Raw genomic sequence first — 24911 nt, 5'->3', positions numbered from 1 at the left:
CAACTCTCCTCAACAGCGCTGTAGTAAGATGGGGGAGCTGACCAGTATAGGCAAAGGCAGTTAACTGGGGCTTGTGCTTGCACGAGTTCTGGAGAGAAGGAGAGGCCCAGGAGCCTGCAGCCACGATATTGTACTAACTGCTGGTTGGCTTTTTTTCCCCTTTGGGTTTTTTGTTTGTCTGTTTGTTTTGGCTCAAGCGAGGTGTCAAATCTGGGCTTCAGCTTGCCTATAAAATGAGGAATCCAGAAACATGATCAAAGGTCCCTCCCAGTTGTAAATGCCTGTGACAATGAAGAAATTCCTTGCAGGCACACCTGCTTTCCACAAACCAGGGAAGGGACCTGAGCCAAGGACGAATGCCTCCCAGCTCATCCAGGCTCAGTATCTGTGAGACGTGCTGAGGTGGGGGTAGGGGGGTGCTCAGGCAAGGAACTGGCCCCAGGTCTGAATACGCCCCCAGCTGGAGAAAAGGCAGGTAGTGACATGGTCACTGCATGGGCCAGGCATCAGTAGGTGTGGACTCCTACCACAGCTCTATGAGACCGTGGGCTGGCAAGCCGGGATAAACTCTCCACATGTCAAACGGGGATGGAGTCACAGTGAGGATTATGAGACAACAGATGTAAGATGCCGGACATACGGCCACTCCTCGGTACCGACAGTCCTAGAAGACGTCGTTGTCAGTTTTATCTCACTTAGCTGTTGCATTTACCTCCGCTGCTTTCTAGGACATTCTCTCTGTAGGAAAGATAAAATTATGGAGCCTCGTGAAACTGGGAATGACCCCAAAGTCCTTTCTTCTGGTTCCCTGTTCTTAGGCATTTTCACCGTCACCACGTCAGCCACGCTGGCTGCCCAAGGTCACCCAGCCGCGAAGTCCATCTAAAACATTGTCATTTGTGTTCTCAGGGTCCCCCCAGCAGCTGGAAGTAGTGAACATAACTTCCCGCGCTCCTGGATGCCTAAGAATCAAAGTTCTCTGTTATTACAGTAAGTTTATAAAATGAGTTGAAAGTGCCTAAGACCAGGGGATCATGCACTGAGTAACCAAAGAGCCAATTCTAAAATATTAGACAATTACAAAAATGATAACAAAGCCTGTAACAGTCTTCACTAACGCTTCTTATGCTGTGAAGCAAAAAAATCCGAATACACAATCTCATTTATGTCGTGATTACAACGAAGTACAATTATGTACATACAGAGCAAGCACTGGCAAGCGACTTGGAAAATGACGGGGCTGACTTGCTACGGGGGCGCAAGGCGCGACTACGGAAGTTTCATTTTTATCGAGTGACTTGAACGGGGTTGGCACAATAAACACAACAGTGACAGTCACAGGGAAGGAGGCGCTGACGTTCACTTACCCTGGGTTATATAACATGACCGCTGACAGGTTCTCACAAGACTTGGAGAGGTCAGTCATGGACAAGCTGAAGGAGGACAGAAGGCCACTCTAAGAGCAGACACAGGGCAGAGCGGTTACCTTAGTGGGGAAGAGAGGGCCAGTGCCCTGGACTCACTGCTTCCACCTTGTGAGAAGCAATGAGGTGCATACACCCATTAGCACGCACCACAACTGGTCTATGGGTCGGGGGGGCACATCAGGGAGAGCCGGGCAATGGATGCCTCTCAAACCCAAGCCTCAGCTAGGCACAGTGGGGTGCTAGGGCCCCAAAATGTCCAGACCAGGAAAGCTAGCCAAGAACTGCGCCACCGCGGGGATCTCCGTGACCATGCTGCGCAAAAGTGGAGGGAAGGGTCACCCTCCATTGCATGTCTTGTTCTCAGCAGCACTCACTACCAGTACTGAGGGACCAAGGTGAGGAGGGAGAGGGGAAGGGAGATCCAAAAAGGAAGTGCTTAACCTGTTTGCTTCCATGGGAAGCTACTGGCAAATATATCTTCCTCCCTCTCTCCCTCTGCAACTGTGAACCAAATGGGACCCTCCAGGGAGACCCTGGGCTGCAACAGATAAGAGGCTTCACTGGCAGCCCCAGAGAAGGCTGGGATTTGCAGCTTTGTTGTTATTTCCCATTGAAGGCACTGGCACCCCTGAGCAGCCCTCACGGAAGGAGGCTGACTTGCAGGGGGCTATGTGACTCAGGGGTGAAGGGCAAACACTAAAGGTCAGCAGGTCAGGGCTGCAGCACAGGCTGCCACTTGCTGGTTAGGGAACAAGTTAGTCTCAGTTTCTCTTCTTGGTCATCTATGACATGGGGGTAGGAACAGCTGCTAGGTGGATAAAGCAGTAAAATATGTGTACAAGTTTTATACAATGCCCGGCTCACAGAAATGTTAGCTGTAGTCTTTACTTTCCTCAGTCTAAGGACAGTACAGTGTCCCTAGACAGATTTCTCTCTCATCTCTTCCTCTCTCTCTCTCTCTCTCTCAGGTCCTCTACCCAACTCCCCCACTCAGCATTTAAAGTGCCCTCTGGATGTCCCTATCCAACCAACTGTCCTAAACTCACCCCCTCTCTGCTTCACACCCCAACCAAAAGTCCAACTCACTGTGGCTGAAAATAAGAAGTGAGCAAACTTTTGAATGAAACTGATTCTGATATTGGGTTAACTCCTAAAACAGATCCTCACAAGTGGAAGTCACCCTCCACTTAATGCAAAATAATGCCCAACTCCTTTGGGGGGTGGAGGGGTAAAGAGAAGGGTCTAGAAGGAGCCATTTCTCCTTCTGCTCTGGAATTTACCAGCTTGCTCTCCTACTTGATCAGCCAATCATCTACTGAGCAACAACTCCCTAGAATTAGTGCAGGCTACAGAATGACTTTTCTGGTTCCATACTCCAGAAAATCAAAATCAAGCCCCAGCCCCACCAGGATCAGAGTTGGCTCCTGGAGATTTTATGCTGCTCACCTTCCTCTTCTCCCTGAGCTTGGCAGCCTCCTTAGGATGGTTAAAGCGAAACATATTGGTTCTACCCAAGAGTATCACAGCACCTAAGAACATACAAAAACACAAGTAAGCAACTTGGTTGGTTGACAACATGATATTGTGGAATTTTACAGTTGAAATGTAATTTCCAGTGCACTATAAAACAGTAATAATAAGGGAAAGCCTTAGTCTCCAAAGTCTGCTTACATAAGCCAATTTTAAATCTGCAAATATTCTGATTTTTACAGCCGAGTGTCACAATACTCATGTTACCAAGGCAGAAGTGATGGATTCAAGCATTATATTACAAGATTTAAAACTTAATATCCAGATAATTATACTTTTGATTGTTGAGAAGAAAAAAAGAAATACATTCTGCAAAGTGATGCTGTAATACCAAGCAAAGCGTATGGACACAAATTTGGGAAATGTTTATTAATGCCAATAAAAGAAGAGATCCCAAAGGAAAAAGTGCTTTCAAAAGAAAACATGATGAAATCGGCAGAGTCCAGGTAACTACTACTAAAATCTACTTCAGAACTTGACAGAAAAGAAATTGTGTACATGTAGGGTCCGTTTCCATGTGGAAACACTGCTTCTTGTGAAAACCTGATTAAAATTAAGATGGCCACATCAGACACATGAGAAAGGCTCTCTTTGATCGATCAGCATCCTGCTTGTTTGGAAAATGACTGCAGAAGAGGCAAAAGAATTCAATGTAAAAACCCAAGGGCAACAAAAACGTTAGGTGGGGGGCACATTTCACCATGATTAAGCAAATAAGCAAACAAACACTTTCTACGGTCAGAAGTGTTCAAAGCTGGCTTGGGTGCCAAGGAAGGCAGTGAGCTCCTAGTCACTGGAGACACGTAAGTAAGGGAAGCGATGTTCCAGAAGAGATTCACTATGTTTATCTGGTTCCATCCACACCTGAGAGTCTACTACACCTCAGAAAGAGAACCCCACGTTCAATCCTTGCCCTGAAAAAGAATGCAACTTATTTGTGAAGACAGAACACACACTGAAAGTCTACCACGCAAGATGGCAAGTGATGAGGTGTTGAGCATCTAAGTGATGCATGCCAGGCTGCCGTAGGTGGGGATACACCTAAGCTGGGTCACACATGGCAGCTAGAGGACAAGAAAGGTGGTTCCAGTTTGGGGTAACCATGGGGAAGGGGTAAGCCTCAGCAGAATGGGCCTGTCATGTTGGGAGAGGAGGGAGTCAAGTCCACCCAAAATGCAGAGCATCAGATACAGCAGCAAGAATAGATACTGGATAGATGACACAGAAACACACCGTGAGGACCTGGAGAGCCAGGGTGGGGAATATGCACCAAATGCCATAAACTGATGGCCAGAGAAAAACTTCAGCTCATAGATGTTTGGTGTGCCCCAGGAAACTTTTAAAAACTGAAATTATTAGGGGCGCCTGGGTGGCTCAGTCGTTAAGTGTCTGCCTTCGGCTCAGGTCATGATCCCGGGGTCCTGGGATCGAGCCCCGCATTGGGCTCCCTGCTCGGCGGGAAGCCTGCTTCTCCCTCCTCAACTCCCCCTGCTTGTATTCCCTCTCTCGCTGTCTCTCTCTCTCTCTGTCAAATAAGTAAATAAAATCTTTAAAAAATTAAAAAATTAAAAAACCCTGAAATTATTAGCTGCCAACAGTTAAAAATCTGCAGTTTTCACATAAAGCTCTGAGTTTCTTTCTGATTTCCCTTCGAAAACTAGAAGGTACAGTATCAGTAGATCTTATTGCCACTTGGCAAAAATCCCTGGGCTACTGAAGGCTGCCTCTTTTGGACAGGGCATGTGACCTCTGAGTGACCACGGTCACCAACCTCATCCCTTGGCTACTATTTCCACCTGGATCCTGCAAGTAATACCATAGCCCCAGGTAGTTATTTTAGAGCTTCAGACCAGTATATCCACCTGCCTACTCAACATATGGCTTCATATTCTCAAAGGAGTTTCAAATTCAGTATGGGACGGGTTTAGATCATAACCCCAGGGAACAACTGAAGGGTTGGTTCTGGTGGTTGTCATTATTTAGTGGAAAAGGAGTCAATATGGAAAGAAGAACACAGTTTCAGTAGACCTAGAGGGATAGCAGTGGATATTAACCAACCTACAAACTACGTATCCCCCCTCATATAAAATTGCGTTCGTATATTTTCCAGTTATGGAAAGGCACCATGACCATAATTAAGAAAGGTGCTTTCCATGCCTCTTATGACCACGGACTCAGAACTGGGTGCCATACAGAGAAGTCAAAAGTTAAGCAGCCATGTTTAGGATATATATATATATATATATATATATATATATATATATATATATGTATTTAATGCTCTCAAAGTGAAATTAGAGATTAATAAGGCAATCACATTCAGTGTGTTAATTACATTTAATACAATTCTTTTTTTTTTTCTGTTAATCAAATGCCCAGCCATGCATTTTGAAAATTGCTAAAATATGTCAATGGAAAAATAGAATGATATTTCAGAGACATATTTCATATCATATTAAATCACTGAAAATAATCTTGCCACCCGTGTATTTACATGAAATATACAGAAAAATCCCTCTAAGAGTTATAAAAGAAAACAAAACTACCCATGACCATTCCTTGTTTCCATCTAAATAATGTGCACAAACTGCCTGCCATATAAGAGGCTCCGTTAAGGCTGGTTTCTATTTCATTAGATTCCTTTACTCAACAAACCCAGTGACTTAAAAATTTTCCTTCATTTTTACATTATGCTGCTGTTAATTCCTTCATTCATTGAACAAGTACCTCATGAACCTGACTGCATGCTAAACCCTGTGATAAGTACTGGAGATACAGAGTTGAACAAGTCAGACATAGGTCTTGCCCTCGTGGGAGGGAGAGGTGAATAATCAAAATAAGATGCAAATAATCACAATCAGATGCAAAGCTACAACTGAAGGAGAGATCCCGTGCCCAGTGCTCAAAGAGCACATAAGAAGAGAGCTGATTATAGGGGAGGTTAGGGACAGAGGCCCTCAGGGAGGTGGAAAGTGGTGCCTAAGACAAGCTCTGAGGATGAAGCAGGGGCAGTGAGGGAGTGCCATATATAAAGGTCATCTGGCAATTAAAGATGATGATGCTGGTGCTGGTGATGCTGAGTGCTTGGAAGATGGTTAAATGCCTACAGCAGAGGGAACAGGGAAGAACAATACACATGATGAAGCTTGAGGGAGGGAAGGGAACAGACCACATAGAATCTTTCAAGATACAGAGAAGTAACTTTTATTTCATGTAGGTACAGAGGAAGACAGTGAAGGGCTTTGTGCAGCAGCATTAAATGATTTGATGACAGTTGTAGAAAGTTTGTTTCTTCAACTGTTTGAAGAAGGAACCAAAGAGGGCAAGAATAGATGGAGATAAACAAGGTAGGAGGCTATTGCAAGGGTCCAGGTCAAAGGCAACAGTGGTTCAGCAAGGGAGAGGAGACAAGGAGGAAAATAAACAAGTCAGGAAGATATTTAGGAGATAGGATCAATAGGACCCCACGATGGGCTAGATATGGGGACAAGGGAGGTGAGGGAGATGCTCCTGTGTTTTGGCCTGCAACAACTAGTTGGATGGGGAACTGTTCACACAGATTGAGAACAATGGAAAAGGGCCAACACTGGGTTGGGAGAGAAATTGTGAGCTTGGTTTTATGCATAATAAATCTGAGATGCCTTCGGCAGGTGGAAATATGAAGCTCTGGAAGAAAAACCTGGGACATCTATCAATCTATCAGTCTATCTACCAACCTATCTACTGAACTACTTACTCTCATATATATATAAATATATACATATATGTATAATATAAATGTATATATAAAATACAAATCTATATAAAACATATATACACACATGCACATCCATAAGTGTACATATCTACCTAACATCTGTGTATAAGGTTGAGACCCAGAGCCCCAACCTCTTGATGCGGCCAACAGCAAGCTAAGCTTAACCTCTCCAGAATTCAGTTTCCTTATCTAGTCATTAAACTGGATACTTTCTAAGGTTCCTTTCAGATTTTAAACTCTCTTTAACTATGAACTACTCCTTGATCCGAGGTTAACATGATTAATCACAGCAGATGGACTTTTCTGATGCATTCAGTTTGTAATTTCTAGAGCATATCTAAGCTACCTTGGAAATATATGATGACTTCTCTGAGATTACCTCAGAGCCCGTTAAATACCACAAGGTAGACAAATTCTAGACAGTCTTTAAAGGAAATGGAAGGGAAATGACATTGTAAAAGGGGACACAGAGGCACTTGTTAACAACCAAAAAAAGAAAAGAAAAGAAAAAAGCTTCACCTAAATCTCTGTGAATGAAACCACTGAATGCTGATTTCACAGGAGATTTTCTGTTTTAGTATTTCAGATACATTGAAAATGAAACTAAACATGTAAACATTTCTAGGGATTTCTAAGGAGTATAGTGACAATAATCATTAATATCACTATTAATTACCCTCCTCAAATTTCATGTGAGATTTTCTAATTCTGCTACTGCACAAATAAATCAACTTTTTTTTCCTATTAAATGTTGTCATATGAATATTTCTGAGGTGACAATGTACAAATTAATTAATTCTGGGTTATAATTAACGTAAACATGTAAGAAAACTGTATTCCCAAAAGTGAATGGTCCAATGTGATGAGTTTAGAGGCTGAAAAATAAGGGGCCTTGTGAAATTCTGCTTCAGGCTCCAAATTCTGAATTTAATCACTTTAGAAAGCCCCACCCCCACCCCACCATACACAAAGACGGGCTATAACACACTGCTAAAGCATGCCCAGTGAGAGAGGTTTTCATTTTGGATACAATCACCAGAAAAGCAAACCTCTGCCTAGGAACCTAATTTTCTAGAATGGTACTGAGATGTAGGTCAGGGTGAGATAGGATGGATGAAGTTCTTAAAACGTGCTTATGTGGGATGATTTTCCTTTGGATTTAAAACATCTGCAAAACATTTATATTAAAATAAGTTATGATGATGGCACCATTTGGGGGACCTAATAAAGAAAAGCACTGATTTCCACTAACATATGCCAGGACTTGAGAACACATTACGTATGTTCTAAGGCCTTGGACTCTTGTGACATTGGCATTATTATTTCAGACACCTGATTTATAGCAATTTTTCTCTAACTCAAAATGGCTTCGGGCAGTGAGATGGGGAAGATTAAGATCTGACATGGTGCTTGTGGTAAGAAAATTTCATATGAATACTAATGAATTCAAACAGGACACATGGCTTGGGGTTCACAGCTGGCTTGGAAGAAGAGTGACAGGCACTCAGCATCAAGGGTAGCAGACGTCAGTGTCAAAGCACGCCATCGGGTCGTCTGCTGGTGTTTGTGAAGGATATAAATACACATGACACCTTCCCAAAAAACTACATAGGCCCGGCCCCCTCCCTTTCAACATTTATAATCCAAATGTGGATTTACAATTTCCTGCTTTAGATAAATCACTTAAACCCTTGTTTACTCTTGGTAAAGTAAAAATTGCAAACCTGGATTGTGAGACTCTGGAAAAGAAAGTAAATCGATTTTCAGTCTTTGTCATTGAGGTTTCCGGCCAAATAATCCATCAAGAATTATTTGCCCAACTGTATGCATGTGCTGAACGTGGAGCTGTGTAAAATTCCAAGATGCTCTAGTCCCAACACCCCAAATAAATGTTTAGATGTGTGTGGGGACAGGGGTGGGGTACATGGGGATGGATTTTTTTCTTCTGAAAGCCTCAGGGGAGATACAAAAAGAGTATATGGAACAAGTCTCATCCTTCTGAAGGAAAATGCAGAAAGTATATGAAATAATTAGAGGGTGGGGCGCCTGGGTGGCTCAGTTGGTTAAGCGACTGCCTTCGGCTCAGGTCATGATCCTGGAGTCCTGGGATCGAGTCCCACATCAGGCTCCCTGCTCAGCGGGGGGTCTGCTTCTCCCTCTGACCCTCTTCCCTCTCGTGCTCTCTGTCTCTCATTCTCTCTCTCAAATAAATAAATAAAATCTTAAAAAAAAAAAAAGAAATAATTAGAGGGTGATTCCAGACAGTAGACAATAAGATAACAAATTCTAAGGTACTGAATGGAAGGCTTTATACTACCTGGTCAAGCTATTATTAAATTTCTTTACTTTATTTCATATTCTTTGTTACCGACAATACTGCTTATTCTGTTAGTAACAAGCTCAACTATTCAGTTCTAGCCTCCTACACACTCCAAGCTGTCAATATTTTATTGTTCCTTCCAAAATAGTTCTTCCAAAATGCTTCCCTTCACTCTAAGCAACAATGATCTCTTACCTCCATTAGTCCCCTTTTGTTACTGCTCATCTCTAAGCCCCCTTGGACTACATAAACATGGCACCATCCTTCATCTCAGCGACATTAGGCATCTACCAAATGGTGAGCACCTTCTAGTCTGTGGTTCCCAAGCCCTACGAACCCACCATGAATCAGCAGCCCTGGTCCCCCACTGCTCCTGTCCTCCACCTCACCCACCCTCCAGGCTTCAGACATTTCTTCACTACACACTTCGGTCAAGGACATCTATGTCACATCTACATCACTTTTTCACCACGTGCCATTATGACAGATACGTCATTCACTTCAGAATTCAACTTTGGGTAAATTTCTCCTTTTTTGGCAGTCTACAGCCACCCTAGGGGAGGGGTTTCAGTTCTGCACCAGATGGAATAAGCACTCCCCGCCCTGTCTCTCCCACTGAATGCCACTGCTGTGCAGGCAGAATGCAGGCAGCAGTCGGTTGAGAGCCCGGAGAAGTAAACAGTAGCAGGCAGGCTGAAGAAGACAGGGATCTGAAGCACCAATGGGCGGATGGGGAATTTACCATTTGCCCTCCCTTAGCTGAGGAGAAAACTAACAGCTGACATCAGTGCAAATGAGAACTCCAGGAGATGCCTTCCAGTTCAGGTGTGAGGAGGAGCAAGAGGGTCCCCTGGCAGCAACGCAGGGAGCAACGGGGGGCCCCAGATGCCTAAACTTATGAGGAAGGGGAAAATCTCTCTCCAATTAGAGGGTGGGGCATACCCTGTTGCTTTTTCCTCTTTCTCTGCCCTCTCACTTCCTGGCCACAGACTTGGGCACAAGAGCAGGAAGAACAAGAAAGAGGACTATACAGCTCCAGATTTCTAGCCAGGTGACAGAAAAGGAAAGACCCTACATGTTGACACAGAAGGAGAAGTTCAGGAAAACAACCTCACAGACTGTTTATGAACTCCTAGGCCACTTAGATCTGACCCTCAACAGCACACAAAGACTTCAAAGAACTGACCTAAGATACAGACCACTGCTCGGGTCCCAGACTGACTCTTGGGTAGTGCACACAGGGGGCAGACCAGAATAGCACCACAAAGCCTTTGAAAACTGAATTGGCACTAAAGTCAGAATCACAAAGCACGGAGGCTAACTCTAATTTACAGTCTGACTCCAACCAGGTCCACTGTCTGCCAAAACAAAACAAAGCAAAATCAATGTTTCCCAAAGAATTTAAATAGGACTCAGAGTCTTATAACAAAATATCAAAAATGTCCAGGATGTAATCTAGTATTACTCAGCATATAAAAAACTGGGAAAATCTCAATGTGCATGGCAAAAAAAGCAATCAACAGATCTTATGTGGAGATCACAGAGATACTAGACGTATTTGATGAAGATTTTAAATCAGCTATTATAAAAATATTCAAACACAGGAGAGTAATCTTGAAAGGTAAAATGTTACAACAAAGAAATAAAAGATATAAAGAACAATCGATTATTACAACTAAAAAATACAATAAGCAAAATTGGATGGGCTCAGTAGAAGGGTAGACAGGACAGGGAAAGTCCATGAACTTGAAGACAGACCAACTGAAATGACCTAATCTGAAAAGCAAAAAGAAAAAAGTTTACCAAAGGATAGAAATAAGTAAGCAGAGCCTCAGGGATCTGTGGAAACAATACTGAAATACTTAACAGTCATGTAACTGGAGCCCCAGAACAAGAGAAGGAAGACTATAGAGCAAAGAATGGCTGAAAAATTCCCAAATCTGGAGAAAGACATAAACCTACAGATTCAAGAAAGTCCAAAGATCCAAGATCCAAAATGGGTAAACGCCAAGAAACCCATGCCAAGGCACATCGTCAAGCCTCCCTATGGGATGTGAAGCTGAAAGTGACATTTAAAAAGGAGCAGAGAGATTATGAAAAATAGATATGATGACTCTAATAAGAGAAGACGAATCAATAAGAGAATAAGAAGTTAAAGAGACTGACATTTGGTTGTTGCGTACACCGAGTCTGGGCACCAAGAAACCATCTTCAGTGTGATTGGTTTTGGTCAGTTGGTCTCACATTAGATGTTCATCAGCATCACCCGTACGACTTGTGAAAAACTGAAGTGCTGGGCCCCATCCCTACATTCTCTGACTCAGGAGGTCTAGGATGGGGCATTTCAAAATGCTCCTAGGGACTGCTGCTATTGCTGATCTGGGGACACGGCTTTTAAGAACTACAGGCTTTGGGTAGAGTCTTTAAGTAAAGAGTCAGGGCTTTGGCTTTCAAAAGCATCTGCTGAAACATCTATGTGCAAGAGACAGATGTCAGATGTGCAGATCTCAAGTGTGAGGGAAAAATCTAATGATACTGAGTGTTTATGAGCAAGTACAGGTGAGTTCAATGGGAGGCCAGCCACTGATATCTGCTGGCTGCCTATAATGTTCAAAAGGGCTCTTTTGTTCATTACATACCTTGGCTAAACTGCTGGAAGATCCATTTCCCTTGCTGGTTCCACTAAAATTCTTTTTTAATTTGCCACTGAACAACTCACAGCAGCCCTAAAGCAAATGAAAATTTTATCAAAGCCTCCTCAGCTCACTCCCCAGACAGTCACCTGTTCCCTCTTTCTGAGTGCTTGAATAGATGCCAATATATTTTGGCACTGAAGCATAACACATTCAGATGCACCTAGGTGTAAAGTCCCCAGATGCGTTTCTGCAGCACGTCTAAAAGGAAAGATGAACATTCAATGGCTCTGACAAACCCGCAAGACAACCAAGGGAGTCCACTGATATGAATGGGAAAACTGATTACCTTGTTTAACAACTACCAGCTGTAAAATAACATTTTACAGGAAAAAGACAAAAATAATAATAATTAACATGAGAGAATAGGTCCTAGAATTGCACAGAAAATGCTGAAAATACTTTTTGATTGTAACTCACTTGATTTTTGTACCAATTCATATTAAGTATATGGGGAGTGGGGGGAAAGAAGACAAAGAAGAAGAAAAACCTAAGGTCTAAAACTTTACCAAGAACAGCTCAAGACCTATGGACTAGACGCCATGGACAAATTCATGCTTTCTTCTCTAGCAATTGCCTCTCTTTCTACAAAATCACACTATGTATGGAATTACTCAGTGCAATGATTCTCCGGCATCATGGGAGTGAGGAAGACAAGCTCCAGAGAACACGGCAATTGAAGAGCAGGTCAGATGCAATGCTACATATGCCATGCACAGTTTCTGGAAGAACTCAGAGAGGAGGAGGAGAAAAGCTTCATATACCAGGCTTACGGCAACATACGTTATATATGTCATTACAGTTAATTCTCACAGTACTAGCAAATGCTTTTTATTTTAGTGATGTTACCAGATGGAAACACTCCTGTAATTTAAGGCAGGGGAAGTACTGTTTATGTAACGTGAAAGAAGTAAGGCTGTTAACAGATACAGGTAAAAAAATTTCCTTGCGATGGTGAAAATCTGCTAAATGTAGGTAAATCTCCTATTAGTTGACATTCACAAGTATCTTAAGTGATCTAGATAAGGAAGTGGTAATTACTACCTGTGCTTTTTAATGGGACATCCTAACTAACACATTTCCAAATGAAGTAATTTACTAATGAAAAGAGACATTTAAATACCAAATATCAGCAAATACTGGAAACTGGTAGTGAAAAGATAGGAAGCTGTTGGTAGTACAGGGTAAACCCAGAATCCAGTCAAATGCAGAGTTAATATGGTCAGATCACTGTGACTTGGGTTAACATCCATCTGCATTCTCTGTTCTTGATACCATTCCTTAAATTGCTTCATGGGCAAAAGCCAAGGTAATTTTTGGAGTATGAATATACTGCCATGCTTAATTCTGTTTCCCAATTATTACAATATTTTAATGAAGTCCAAATTCTTTCCCTTTTTCACTTTGGTCTTGCTTTTTTTGTTAAAAAATCAAATCTTACAGGGGTGCTTAAGTGGCTCTGTCGTTTAAGCATCCAACTCTTCATTTCAGCTCAGGTCATGATCTCAGGGTCGTGGGATTGAGACCCACATCCGGCTCTGCACTGAGCATGGAGCCTGCTTAAGATTCTCTCTCTCTCTGTCTCGCTCTCTCTCTTCCAACTGACCTCCACATCCCCCACCTGCTCACATGCGCTACTGCGCTCTCTAAAAAAAAAAAAAAAAATCTTACAAATATAGCTGAAAATTCTTTTGTAGTCCTGAATGATCAAAACCCCCCCTTTCTCTCCAGAGGTTAACACCATTCCAAAGTAGGCATGTGTTAGTCCCATTCACATCTTTTTATTTTTACTACATATTTTCATAACCAAAATCAATACATTATATACTCTGTGTTTTTAAAACATGTTCCAGTTCTCATTTTAATAATTCTCAAAAATTAAGAATTGTTGGGGTCCCTGGGTGGCTTAGTCAGTTAAGCATCCAAATCTTGATTTTGACTCAGGTCTTCATTTCAGGGTTGTGAGACTGAACCCTGCGTGGGGCTCTGCGCTCAGCAGGGAGTCTGCTTAAGATTCTCCCCATCTCCCTCTCTCTCTGCCCCAACCCCCTCAGGTGTGCACACACACTCTCTCTACAAAAAAAAAAAAAAAAAAATTAAGAAATGTTAAGTGGAGAAGTCTAACCCTTAATTTTTGAAGGACTATACATGTTCTTTTCCTGGTGGGAACTTTTAGACTTAAAGTATGTGCATTTAAAAAAAAAGGTATTGTCTTGCTTCTTTCATGTAATTCCTTGAAACACAAAGTCATCTTGCATTTCATTACCCTAAGACTTCCTAATGACATTTTTACTCGGTACATGGGTGTTTTAAGACTTTCGAACATAGTATTTTTATGTCTGTAGCACAGAAGAGCACCAGAGGAACTCAAGCCAAAATCATGGCACCATGGTAATAAAGCAATTAAGATAGCCCAAGGAAAAGAAAATTATGACCATTAACCTTAAATGTCAATTAGCACTACTACTTTCTTAGGACAAGTAAAAAATTTCGTTTCAGTCATTACTAACCTGAATAGGCATATTTTTTAAATGGACTTTCAATTAAGATAAAAATTTAAGATAAAAAAACTTGATAAAAATACTATATGGGAGATATATTTATTATTTATCTACTATGCTTCAATCCACAAGAGAATTAGAGACATAAGCAGATGACAATAGAATAATAAGCAAATTCTTTGAACTAAATAAACAAGCTAATAATCTTTTTTTGTGGGGGTGGGCAAAGGGTAGAGAAGATAATCCCAATATTAAATAGTAAGTTCTAGGCAGTTCCCCTGTTGAACGGTATGTGCTCTAAAAGTTCCTTTTTTTTTTTTTTAAACACTGACACATTGTTTTATTGCTATATAATAAAGTATCACATGTGGAGGGACTTAAAAATTACTGTTATAATTACTTTTTTTTTTAATTCTTATGTTAATCCCCATACATTACATCATTAGTTTTAGATGTAGTGTTCCATGGTTCATTGTTTGTGCATAACACCCAGTGCTCCATGCAGAATGTGCCCTCCTCAATACCCATCACCAGGCTAACCCATCCTCCCATCCCCCTAGAACCCTCAGTTTGTTTTTCAGAGTATCGTCTCTCATGGTTCGTCTACCGCTCCGATTTCCCCCCCTTCATTCTTCCCCTCCTGCTACTTTCTTCTTCTTCTTCTTTTTTCTTTTTCTTTTTTTTTTTTTTTTAAAGATTTTATTTATTTATTTGAGAGAAAGAGAATGAGAGAGAGCACATGAGAGGGGGGAGGGTCAGAGGGAGAAGCAGACTCCCTGCTGAGCAGGGAGCCCGAAGCAGGACTTGATCCAGGGAATCCAGGATCATGACCTGAGCCGAAGGCAGTCGCTTAACCAACTGAGCCACCCAGGCGCCCTTTTTTCTTAACATATATTGCATCATTTGTTTCAGAGGTACAGATCCGAGATTCAACAGTCTTGCACAATTCACGACGCTTACCAGAGCACGTACCCTCCCCAGTGTCTATTGCCCAGTCACCCCCTCCCTCCCATCCCACACCCCACTCCAGCAACCCTTAGTTTGTTTCCTGCGATTAAGAATTCCTCATATCAGTGAGGTCATATGATACATGTCTTTCTCTATTTGACTTATTTCGCTCAACATAATACCCTCCAGTTCCATCCACGTTGTTGCAAATGGCAAGATCTCATTCCTTTTGATGGCTGCATAATATTCCATTGTATATATATACCACTTCTTCTTTATCCATTCATCTGTCGATGGACATCTTCGCTCTTTCCACAGTTTGGCTATTGTGGACATTGCTGCTATAAACATCGCGGTGCACGTACCCCTTCGGATCCCTACATTTGTATCTTTGGGGTAAATACCCAGTAGTGCAATTGTTGGGTTGTAGGGCAGCTCTATTTCCAACTTTTTGAGGAAACTCCATACTGTTTTCCAGAGTGGCTGCACCAGCTTCCATTCCCACCAACATTGTAGGAGGGTTCCCCTTTCTCTGCATCCCCGCCAACATCTGTTGTTTCCTGACTTGTTCATTATAACTATTCTGACTGGTGTGATGTGGTATCTCATTGAGGTTTTGATTTGGATTTCCCGGATGCCAAGTGATGTTGAGCACTTTTTCATGTGTCTATTGGCCATTTGGATGTCTTCTTTGGAAAAATGTCTGTTCATGTCTTCTGCCCATTTCTTGATTGGATTCTTTGTTCTTTGGCTGTTGAATTTGAAAAGTTCTTTATAGATATTGGACACTAGCCCTTTATCTGATATGTCATTTGTAAATATCTTCTCCCATTCTGTCAATTGTCTTTTGGTTTTGTTGACTGTTTCTTTTGCTGTGCAAAAGCATTTATCTTGATGAAGTCCCAGTAGTTCACGTTTGCCCTTGCTTCCCTTGCCCTTGGCAATGTTTCTAGGAAGAATTTGCTGCGACTGAGGTTGAAGAGGTTGCTGCCTGTGTTCTCCTTTAGGATTTAGATGGACTCCTGTCTCACATTTAGGTCTTTCAACCATTTTGAGTCTATTTTTGTGTGTGGTGTAAGGAAATGGTCCAATTTCATTCTTCTGCATGTGGCTGTCCAATTTTCCCAACAACATTTGTTGAAGAGGCTGTCTTTTTTCCATTGGACATTCTTTCCTGCTTTGTCAAAAATTCGTTGACCATAGAGTGGAGAGTCCATTTCTGGGCTCTCTATTCTGTTCCATTGATCTATGTGTCTGTTCTTGTGCCAGTACCATACTGTCTTGATAATTACAGCTTTGTAATAGAGCTTGAAGTCTGGAATTGTGATGCCGCCAGCTTTGCTTTTCTTTTTCAACATTCCTCTGGCTATTCGGGGTCTTTTCTCGTTCCATACAAGTTTTAGGATTATTTGCACCAGTTCTTTGAAAAAAGTTGATGGTATTTTGATGGGAATTGCATTAAATGTGTAGATTGCTCTAGGTAGCATTGACATCTTCACAATGTTTGTTCTTCCAATCCATGAGCATGGAACGTTTTTCCACTTCTTTGTGTCTTCCTCAATTTCTTTCATGAGTGTTTTATAGTTTTCTGAGTACAGATTCTTTGCCTCTTTGGTTAGATTTATTCCTAGGTATCTAATGGTTTTGGGTGCAATTGTAAATGGGATCGACTCCTTAATTTCTCTTTCTTCTGTCTTGGTGGTGGTGTATAGGAAAGCCACTGATTTCTGTGCATTGATTTTATATCCTGCCACTTTATTGAATTCCTGTACGAGTTCTAGCAGTTTTGGGGTGGAGTTTTTTGCGTTTTCCACATAAAGTATCATATCATCTGCAAAGAGTGAGAGTTTGAATTCTTCTTTGCCGATTTGGATGCCTTTTATTTCTTTTTGTTGTCTGATTGCTGTGGCTAGGACTTCCAATACTATGTTGAATAGCAGTGGTGATAGTGGACATCCCTGCTGTGTTCCTGACCTTAGGGGGAATGCTCTCAGTTTTTCCCCATTGAGAATGATATTTGCTGTAGGTTTCTTATAGATGGCTTTTATGATATTGAGGTATGTACCTTCTATGCCTATACTCTGAAGAGTTTTGATCAAGAAAGGATGCTGTACTTTGTCAAAAGCTTTTTCTGCATCTATTGAGAGGATCATATGATTCTTGTTCTTTCTTTTGTTAATGTATTGTATCACATTGATTGATTTGCGGATGCTGAACCAACCTTGCAGCCCAGGGATAAATCCCACTTGGTCATGGTGAATAGTCCTTTTAATGTACTGTTGGATCCTATTGGCTAGTATTTTGGTGAGAATTTTTGCATCCATGTTCATCAGGGATATTGGTCTGTAATTCTCCTTTTTGATGGGGTCTTTGTCTGGTTTAGGGATCAAGGTAATGCTGGCCTCATAAAATGACATTGGAAGTTTTCCTTCCATTTCTATTTTTTTGGAACAGTTTCAGAAGAATAGGTATTAATTCTTCTTGGAATGTTTGGTATAATTCCCCTGGGAAGCCATCTGGCCCTGGGCTTTTGTTTTTTGGGAGATTTTTGATGACTGCTTCAGTTTCCTTAGTGGTTATAGGTCTGTTCAGGTTTTCTATTTCCTCCTGGTTCAGTTTTGGTAGTTGATACATCTCTAGGAATGCATCCATTTCTTCCAGGTTATCTAATTTGCTGGCATAGAGTTGCTCATAATATGTTCTTAGAATTGTATTTCTTTGGTGTTAGTTGTGATCTCTCCTCTTTCATTCATGATTTTGTTGATTTGGGTCATTTCTCTTTTCTTTTTGATAAGTCTGGCCAGGGGTTTATCAATCTTATTAATTCTTTCAAAGAACGAGCTCCTAGTTTCGTTGATCTGTTCTACTGTTCTTTTGGTTTCTATTTCATTGATTTCTGCTCTGATCTTTATTATTTCTCTTCTCCTGCTGGGTTTAGGCTTTATTTGCTGTTCTTTCTCCAGCTCCTTTAGGTGGAGGGTTAGGTTGTGTACTTGAGACCTTTCTTGTTTCTTGAGAAAGGCTTGTATTGCTATACACTTTCCTCTTAGGACTGCCTTTGCTGCATCCCAAAGATTTTGAACAGTTGTGTTTTCATTTTCATTGGTTTCCATGAACTTTTTTAATTCTTCTTTAATTTACTGGTTGACCTATTCATTCTTTAGTAGGATGCTCTTTAGCCTCCATGTATTTGAGTTCTTTCCGACTTTCCTTTGTGATTGAGTTCTAGTTTCAAAGCATTGTGGTCTGAAAATAGGCAGGGAATGATCCCAATCTTTTGGTACCGGTTGAGACCTGATTTATGACCTAGGATGTGATTGATTCTGGAGAATGTTCCATGGGCACTAGAGAAGAATGTGTATTCCGTTGCTTTGGGGTGGAATGTTCTGAATATGTCTGTGAAGTCCATTTGGTCCAGTGTGTCATTTAAAGTCTTTATTTCCTTGTTGATCTTTTGCTTAGACGATCTGTCCATTTCAGTGAGGGGGGTGTTAAAGTCCCCCACTATTATTGTAGTGTTGTCGATGTGTTTCTTTGCTTTTGTTATTAATTGCCTTATATAATTGGCTGCTCCCATGTTAGGGGCATCGATACTTATAATTGTTAGATCTTCTTGTTGGATAGACCCTTTAAGTAGGATACAGTGTCCTTCCTCATCTCTTATTACAGTCTTTGGTTTAAAATCTAATTTGTCTGATATAAGGATTGCCACCCCAGCTTTCTTTTGGTGTCCGTTAGCATGGTAAATGGTTTTCCACCCCCTCACTTTCAATCTGGGGGTGGCTTTGGTTCTAAAATGAGTCTCTTGCAGACAGCATATCGATGGGTCTTGTTTTTTAATCCAATCTGATAGCCTGTATCTTTTGATTGGGGCATTTAGCCCATTTACATTCAGGGTAACTATTGAAAGATAGGAATTTAGTGCCATTGTATTGCCTGTAGGGTGACTGTTACTGTATATGGTCTGTGTTCCTTTCTGGTCTATGTTGCTTTTAGGCTCTCTCTTTGCTTAGAGGACCCCTTTCAAGATTTCCTGTAGGGCTGGTTTAGTGTTTGCAAATTCCTTTAGTTTTTGTTTGTCCTGGAAGCTTTTTATCTCTCCTTCTATTTTAAATGACAGCCAATTGGATATAGTATTCTTGGCTGCATATTTTTCTCATTTAGTGCTCTGAATATATCCTGCCAGTCCTTTCTGGCCTGCCAAGTCTCTGTGGATAGGTCTGTTGCCAATCTAATGTTTCTACCATTGTAGGTTACATATCTCTTCTCCCGAGCTGCTTTCAGGATTTTCTCTTTGTCTATGAGACTCGTAAGTTTTACTATTAGATGTCGGGGTGTTAACCTATTTTTATTGATTTTGAGAGGGGTTCTCTGTGCTTCCTGGATTTTGATGCCTGTTTCCTTCCCCAAATTAGGGAAGTTCTCTGCTATAATTTGCTCCATTATACCTTCTGCCCCTCTCTCTCGTTCTTCTTCTTCTGGGATCCCAATTATTCTAATGTTGTTTCGTCTTATGGTATCGCTTATCTCTCGAATTCTGCCCTCGTGATCCAGTAGTTGTTTATCTTTTTCTCAGCTTCTTTATTTTCCATCATTTCGTCTTCTATATCACTGATTCTCTCTTCTGCCTCATTTATCCTAGCAGTTAGTGCCCCCATATTTGATTGCACCTCATTAATAGCCTTTTTGATTTCTACTTGGTTAGATTTTAGTTCTTTTACTTCTCCAGAAAGGGTTTCTCTAATAACTTCCATGCTTTTCTCAAGCCCAGCTAGTATCTTTAAAGTGATGATTCTGAACTCTAGATCCAACATCATATTAATGTCCATATTGAGTAGGTCCCTGGCAGTCGGTACTACCTCTTGTTCTTTTTGTTGAGGTGATTTTTTCCATCTTGTCATTTTGTCCAGAGGAGAATAGATTAATGAGAGAACAAAATGCTAGCAGAGTAACAACGTCCCCAGAAAAGATACTCTAAACAAATCAGAAAAGACCTGAAACAGTGGGAAAAGAAAGGGAAAGAGAGAAAAAAGAAAAAGAAAAAAAAGAAAAAGAAAAAGATAAAGATAAAAACAAACAAAAACAGAGCAAAACAAAACAACAAGAACAAAAAACCAGAATGTGATCAAATATGATCAGGCTGGTATATAGATCAGTGCCACACACTAGATTTTGGGTATATTTTGGTCTGTTAGAAGAACGTGCCTCCCAAAATTTTAAAGAAAGAAAAATTTATATATGTACAATAATAAGGGTTGATATGATGAAGGGATGAAATATGACTCTAAAGATGGAAATTATAAAAAATTTTATAAAAGGAATTGATAAGAAGTTGTTTGAAAAAAGAAAGAAGAGGATTTTAAAAAAGAAAAAAAGGAAAAAAAAGGGGAGAGAATGTGATCAGGCAGAGGAGTAGAAAAAAACCATATACTAGAGATTTAGGGTATATTTTGATCTGTTAGAAGAAACTATCTCAAAATTTTAAAGAGAGAACAACTTCTATATATATGCCAAAAATATGGGTAACTACTATGAAGGGATAGAATATGACTCTAAAAATGAAACATAAAAATGTTTTTTTTTAAAAAGGGATTGATAAGATGTTGGTTGAAAAAGGGAAAAAGAAAAATTCAAAAAAAAAAAGACAGTTAAAAAAAAATATTAACTTCGAACTACTAAAGAATCATGGTAAAAAAGCCATGAATTCTATGTGTAGTATTCCCCTAACCCTGGAGTTCTGCCGTTCTCATTGATCGGTAAACTTGGTCTTGGCTGGCTGTTCTCGCTAATCTTCTGGGGGAGGGGCCTGTTGCCATGGTTTCCAAATGTCTTTGCCGGAGGCAGAATTGCCCCGCCCTTGCCCAGTCCGGGCTAAGTAATCTGCTCGAGTTGCTCTCCAGAGCTTTTGTTCCCTGTGAGCTTTCCGTATAGCTTTGGAGGCGTAGAGTGAAAATGGTGGCCTCCCAATCTCCGCCCCGGAGGAGCCGAGAACTTGGGGCCCCGTTCCTCAGTGAGCCCCCAGAGAAAAGCAGTCAGTGACTCCTGGCTCCCTGGTCTCCGGCCGCACTCCGTGCTCACCCAGCCTGTGACCGCACGTTTCTATCTCTGGCACCCGACTCCGGGTGGAGTCTCCAAACGCAGCAGATCCCTGCGGTGCACTCCCGTGCCGCTCCTCCCGGGGAAGGAAGGGGAGTCTCCCCAGATCTGCCACTTGTTGGGTCCCTGCTGGAAGAGCAGTGGCCCAACTGTGCCGCAGATCACGGTTTATCCCGAGCTGAGAGCCCGCGCCTGGGCTCCGCCTCTGCAGCCGGCTTCCCTGCTCCATTACCTGGGAGCTCTGCCACACTCAGGCACCCCCGGGCTTTCTGTGACCCCGAGGGTCCTGAGACCACACTGTCCTGCGAGGGTTCCACCTCCCGCTTAGCCACCAGAGTGACGTCCCTCAGCGGATCAGACTTTTAAAAGTTCCAATTTTGTGCTCCACAGCTCTATCACTTGCCAGAAGCGGCTGACGGAGGCCCCTCCCCCGCCATCTATCCTCCCGAATATCGCCTCGGATTCACTTCTCCGCACGTCCTACCTTCCAGAAAGTGGTCGCTTTTCTGATCAGAGAGTTGTTGCTCTTCTTTTCTTCGATCTCCTGTTGGGTTTGTAGGTGTTCAGAATGGTGTGATCCCTATCCAGCTGAATTCCTGATAGGAGACGAAATCCAGGTCTCCTACTCCTCCGCCATCTTGTTCCCTAAAAGTTCCTTTTTCAATGTGTTGTTTGGAACTTAAAACTGATTTTCTCACAGAAACACAATTACACGTAAAAGTTAGCGTCCAGGAGAATCCAGAGGAGACTATTTAACCCATAAATGGCAGAAGCGGTGGTCACTGTCATCCACTCAGCCTCCTTCAGCAGCCAGGACCGTGGATAGTGTGAGCTCCAGAAGCTCCAAACAGTCATGGGTAGAGCAGGGAAAGCACACAGAGGAAACTGGTGGACGGCCAGGCAACAAAGCTAGGTGGATCCAGCAGAAAATATTCACTTTTGTGGGCTATCTGTGATTCAAACACAGCTTAGCTAATTAATGTCCCCAATTATAATCCCAACCATTACCCATTCTCTAACTTCCTGTGTGTGGCTCCATAGACACCCCAGGCTGCACCTGAGGTATGTGGAGGAACAATGCCCAAGACTCAGAAGTCCTAGAGTGCGGTCTCTGAATAGGTTGAGCCTCACTTTCCCCATATGGTTTTAAATTGATATCCTTAAAGGCCCAATGTGCTCAAAAAATTTTCAATACTATCATCAAAATAGATTATTATAGCATGAAAAGATATTTCCTCCCCATTTCTGAGCAGTTAAAATATACAGCTATGTGGAGTATCTTGTATATGTGAATAAACACAGTTCAATAAGAACACATATTAAAAACTTCCAAAGTTTCATTGGAAGAAACTGATGAAAATTCAAATAAAAAAAGAGACATGGGGTGCCTGGGTGGCTCAGCTGGTTAAGCGACTGCCTTCGGCTCAGCTCATGATCTCAGTGTCCTGGGATCGAGCCCCGCCATCGGGCTCCCTGCTCGGCAGGAAGCCTGCTTCTCCCTCTCCCACTTCCCCTGCTTGTGTTCCCTCTCTCGCTGTCTCTCTCTGTCAAATAAATAAATAAAATATTTAAAAAAATAAAAAAATAAAAATAAAAATAAAAAGAGACGTATTGAATAAATAGAAGTCCCAAGATGAAAATGTATTTGTGATAATGTGAACAAATCAAATGAAATTAAAACCTAACTTCTGAAAGGGTATTTTAGCACAAAAATAAAAAGATCCTAAAATTTCTTTGAAAAAAAAAATAGGCATGAGTAGCAAAAAAATCACATAGATAATTAGAGAAATTAAAGCATATTATAATACAACAAGCATTAAAATTGTGTGATACTAGTACAAAAGCAGAAATACAGAGCACTGGAACAAAGTGGAAAGCCATGAAATAGATACAGTGCTATGTTTCAGTGTTCATTTGTGGGAAAGTAAATTTCTTCAAAAGAGAGGTGAATATAGGACGGGGTAAGGTTATAATAAATGATACACCGCTATGGAAAACAAACTAAATTAGGTCTAACCCCAGATGTATTAAACAATTAAATCTTTCAAAATGAATTCCAAAGTTCTACCCATACATTAACGATGATACTGAAAACCAGTACAAGCCTGCTGTAAAATCCTGTAACAATACAGTCATCATAACAAGGTCAACCTCCCCTGACCTGAGAGAGATGCAGCCCGTACAGAGATCTCTACCAGACAAGGAGACACATCTCTCACCACCCCTGCTGCCTAGAAGAACAGCAGCAGGACCCCCGCCTGAGATCCTAAGAGTGAACAAACAAGTGGTCTGGTCTGTGTGTTCACAAGCAGAGAGAGCCACTGGAAAGTCCTACATATTGACCTCCTGTCTGCCAGTCAATTACAGTCACTTTCTGGGTTCTCATCATGACTATTACTCTGCTGTCTGGCAAGAACCAGCTTCTTTATCCCATACTGCCAGAGTCCTTGTCCTGATGGCGAAAACGCAGAAAATGCTGCTTTGGTAACCATGATTGGGCACTCACTATGTCCCTGGTTTGGGCTAAGCACCTGGTACTACTGAACTCTGACATTCCTGGCCAGCTCCAGGACACTCAAATGTTTCCCAAGCTCCACTTACCCTGAGACTAAAACATACTAAGAGTACAAGAACAGATGAAGAGATCAATGATGGGTGGATGAGTGGATGACCTGGCGGTGGGTGCATGGGTGGGTGCTCTATTAGAAGCTCTTAGAATGTCTTCAATGGATTCTATATTCCTCCTGTAAAGCATGATGGTCCTGGTCCATGTTACATGTCCTTCATTTCTGACATAACTCCTTGCAACTGATTTCTGCTCATGACTTTGCTAGCACCAATGAACTACATGCTTTCCATCTGTCCAATTTCCCCCATCTGTCCAATTCCTATGTCACAGCAGATACGGTATAGTATATAACCATGAAAAACTGTTATTATAAATTTATGTATAATATACCAAAAAGGGCTTAAGATATGTCAACTTCTTTCTTGCCTTCCCTCTTCCATGATTCAGTATAAAAGCCATTAGGCAGGGTTGAGCAAAGCAGGCATGAGCAAGGGAATGGGAGGAATTTTTCATGTCTGCACTAGAAGAGTGAGGGCAGTGGTGGCCCAGCATGGGGTATCACAGCCTGAGCAGAAAGAAGAGGGTCCCTGCATGAGGAGGGGGCAGAAGTGACAAGATACTGGTTACATAATGGAAGTCAGGTTCATCACTGTCAGAAACGGGAGCAGAGCTACAAATAAGAAAAAGAAAAAAACTAGAAAGAATGCTATGATATTGGGTTGGCATTAGAGGTACTGGTATGAACTCCTGGTCAGCAATACGGATACTGAAATTCTGAAATAGATACAGACATAAATATAGTTGTGTGTGTTGTACATACACCAGAGACCCACGCTTTCCCTAACTCTGTTGACCAATAGGACCTGGGAGCGGCAATACCTCAACAGCCATGAGCACATCTAGGGCCTGGATCTTAGTTTCTAAATCCCATTCTCCACTGAAAGGAACCAAGGATCCTTGGAAAACTGGCTGATTCCAACAAAGTATAAAGATAAGCCTGGAATATCTTACTGTGTCAGAAAGTCAGGAAGAACTCAGAGATGATAGGGACAAGCCATAAGGACACAGAA

General features: G+C 41.6%; 1 protein-coding gene across 6 annotated transcripts in view; it reads right to left on the bottom strand.

Annotated features, from left to right (window-relative positions):
• The window catches only part of KIF16B (kinesin family member 16B), a 296531-nt gene that overhangs the window by 131134 nt on the left and 140486 nt on the right, over positions 1 to 24911 (bottom strand). For all 6 annotated transcript variants that reach the window (XM_045885380.2, XM_064572797.1, XM_054510002.2 and 3 more), the window contains 2 exons: positions 2874 to 2956; positions 1368 to 1456 (listed from right to left, as the gene is read on the bottom strand). In XM_045885380.2, the coding sequence (XP_045741336.1) occupies positions 1368 to 1456; positions 2874 to 2956 (172 nt within the window). The remainder of the gene's footprint in view (positions 1 to 1367; positions 1457 to 2873; positions 2957 to 24911) is intronic.

This window comes from Mirounga angustirostris, unplaced genomic scaffold (genome assembly GCF_029215605.1).
Source record: "Mirounga angustirostris isolate CCGP_5_RB_7025 unplaced genomic scaffold, mMirAng1.0.hap1 SCAF_10, whole genome shotgun sequence".
Lineage (NCBI taxonomy): Eukaryota > Metazoa > Chordata > Mammalia > Carnivora > Phocidae > Mirounga > Mirounga angustirostris.
This window is presented reverse-complemented; position numbering and strand designations above follow the sequence as displayed.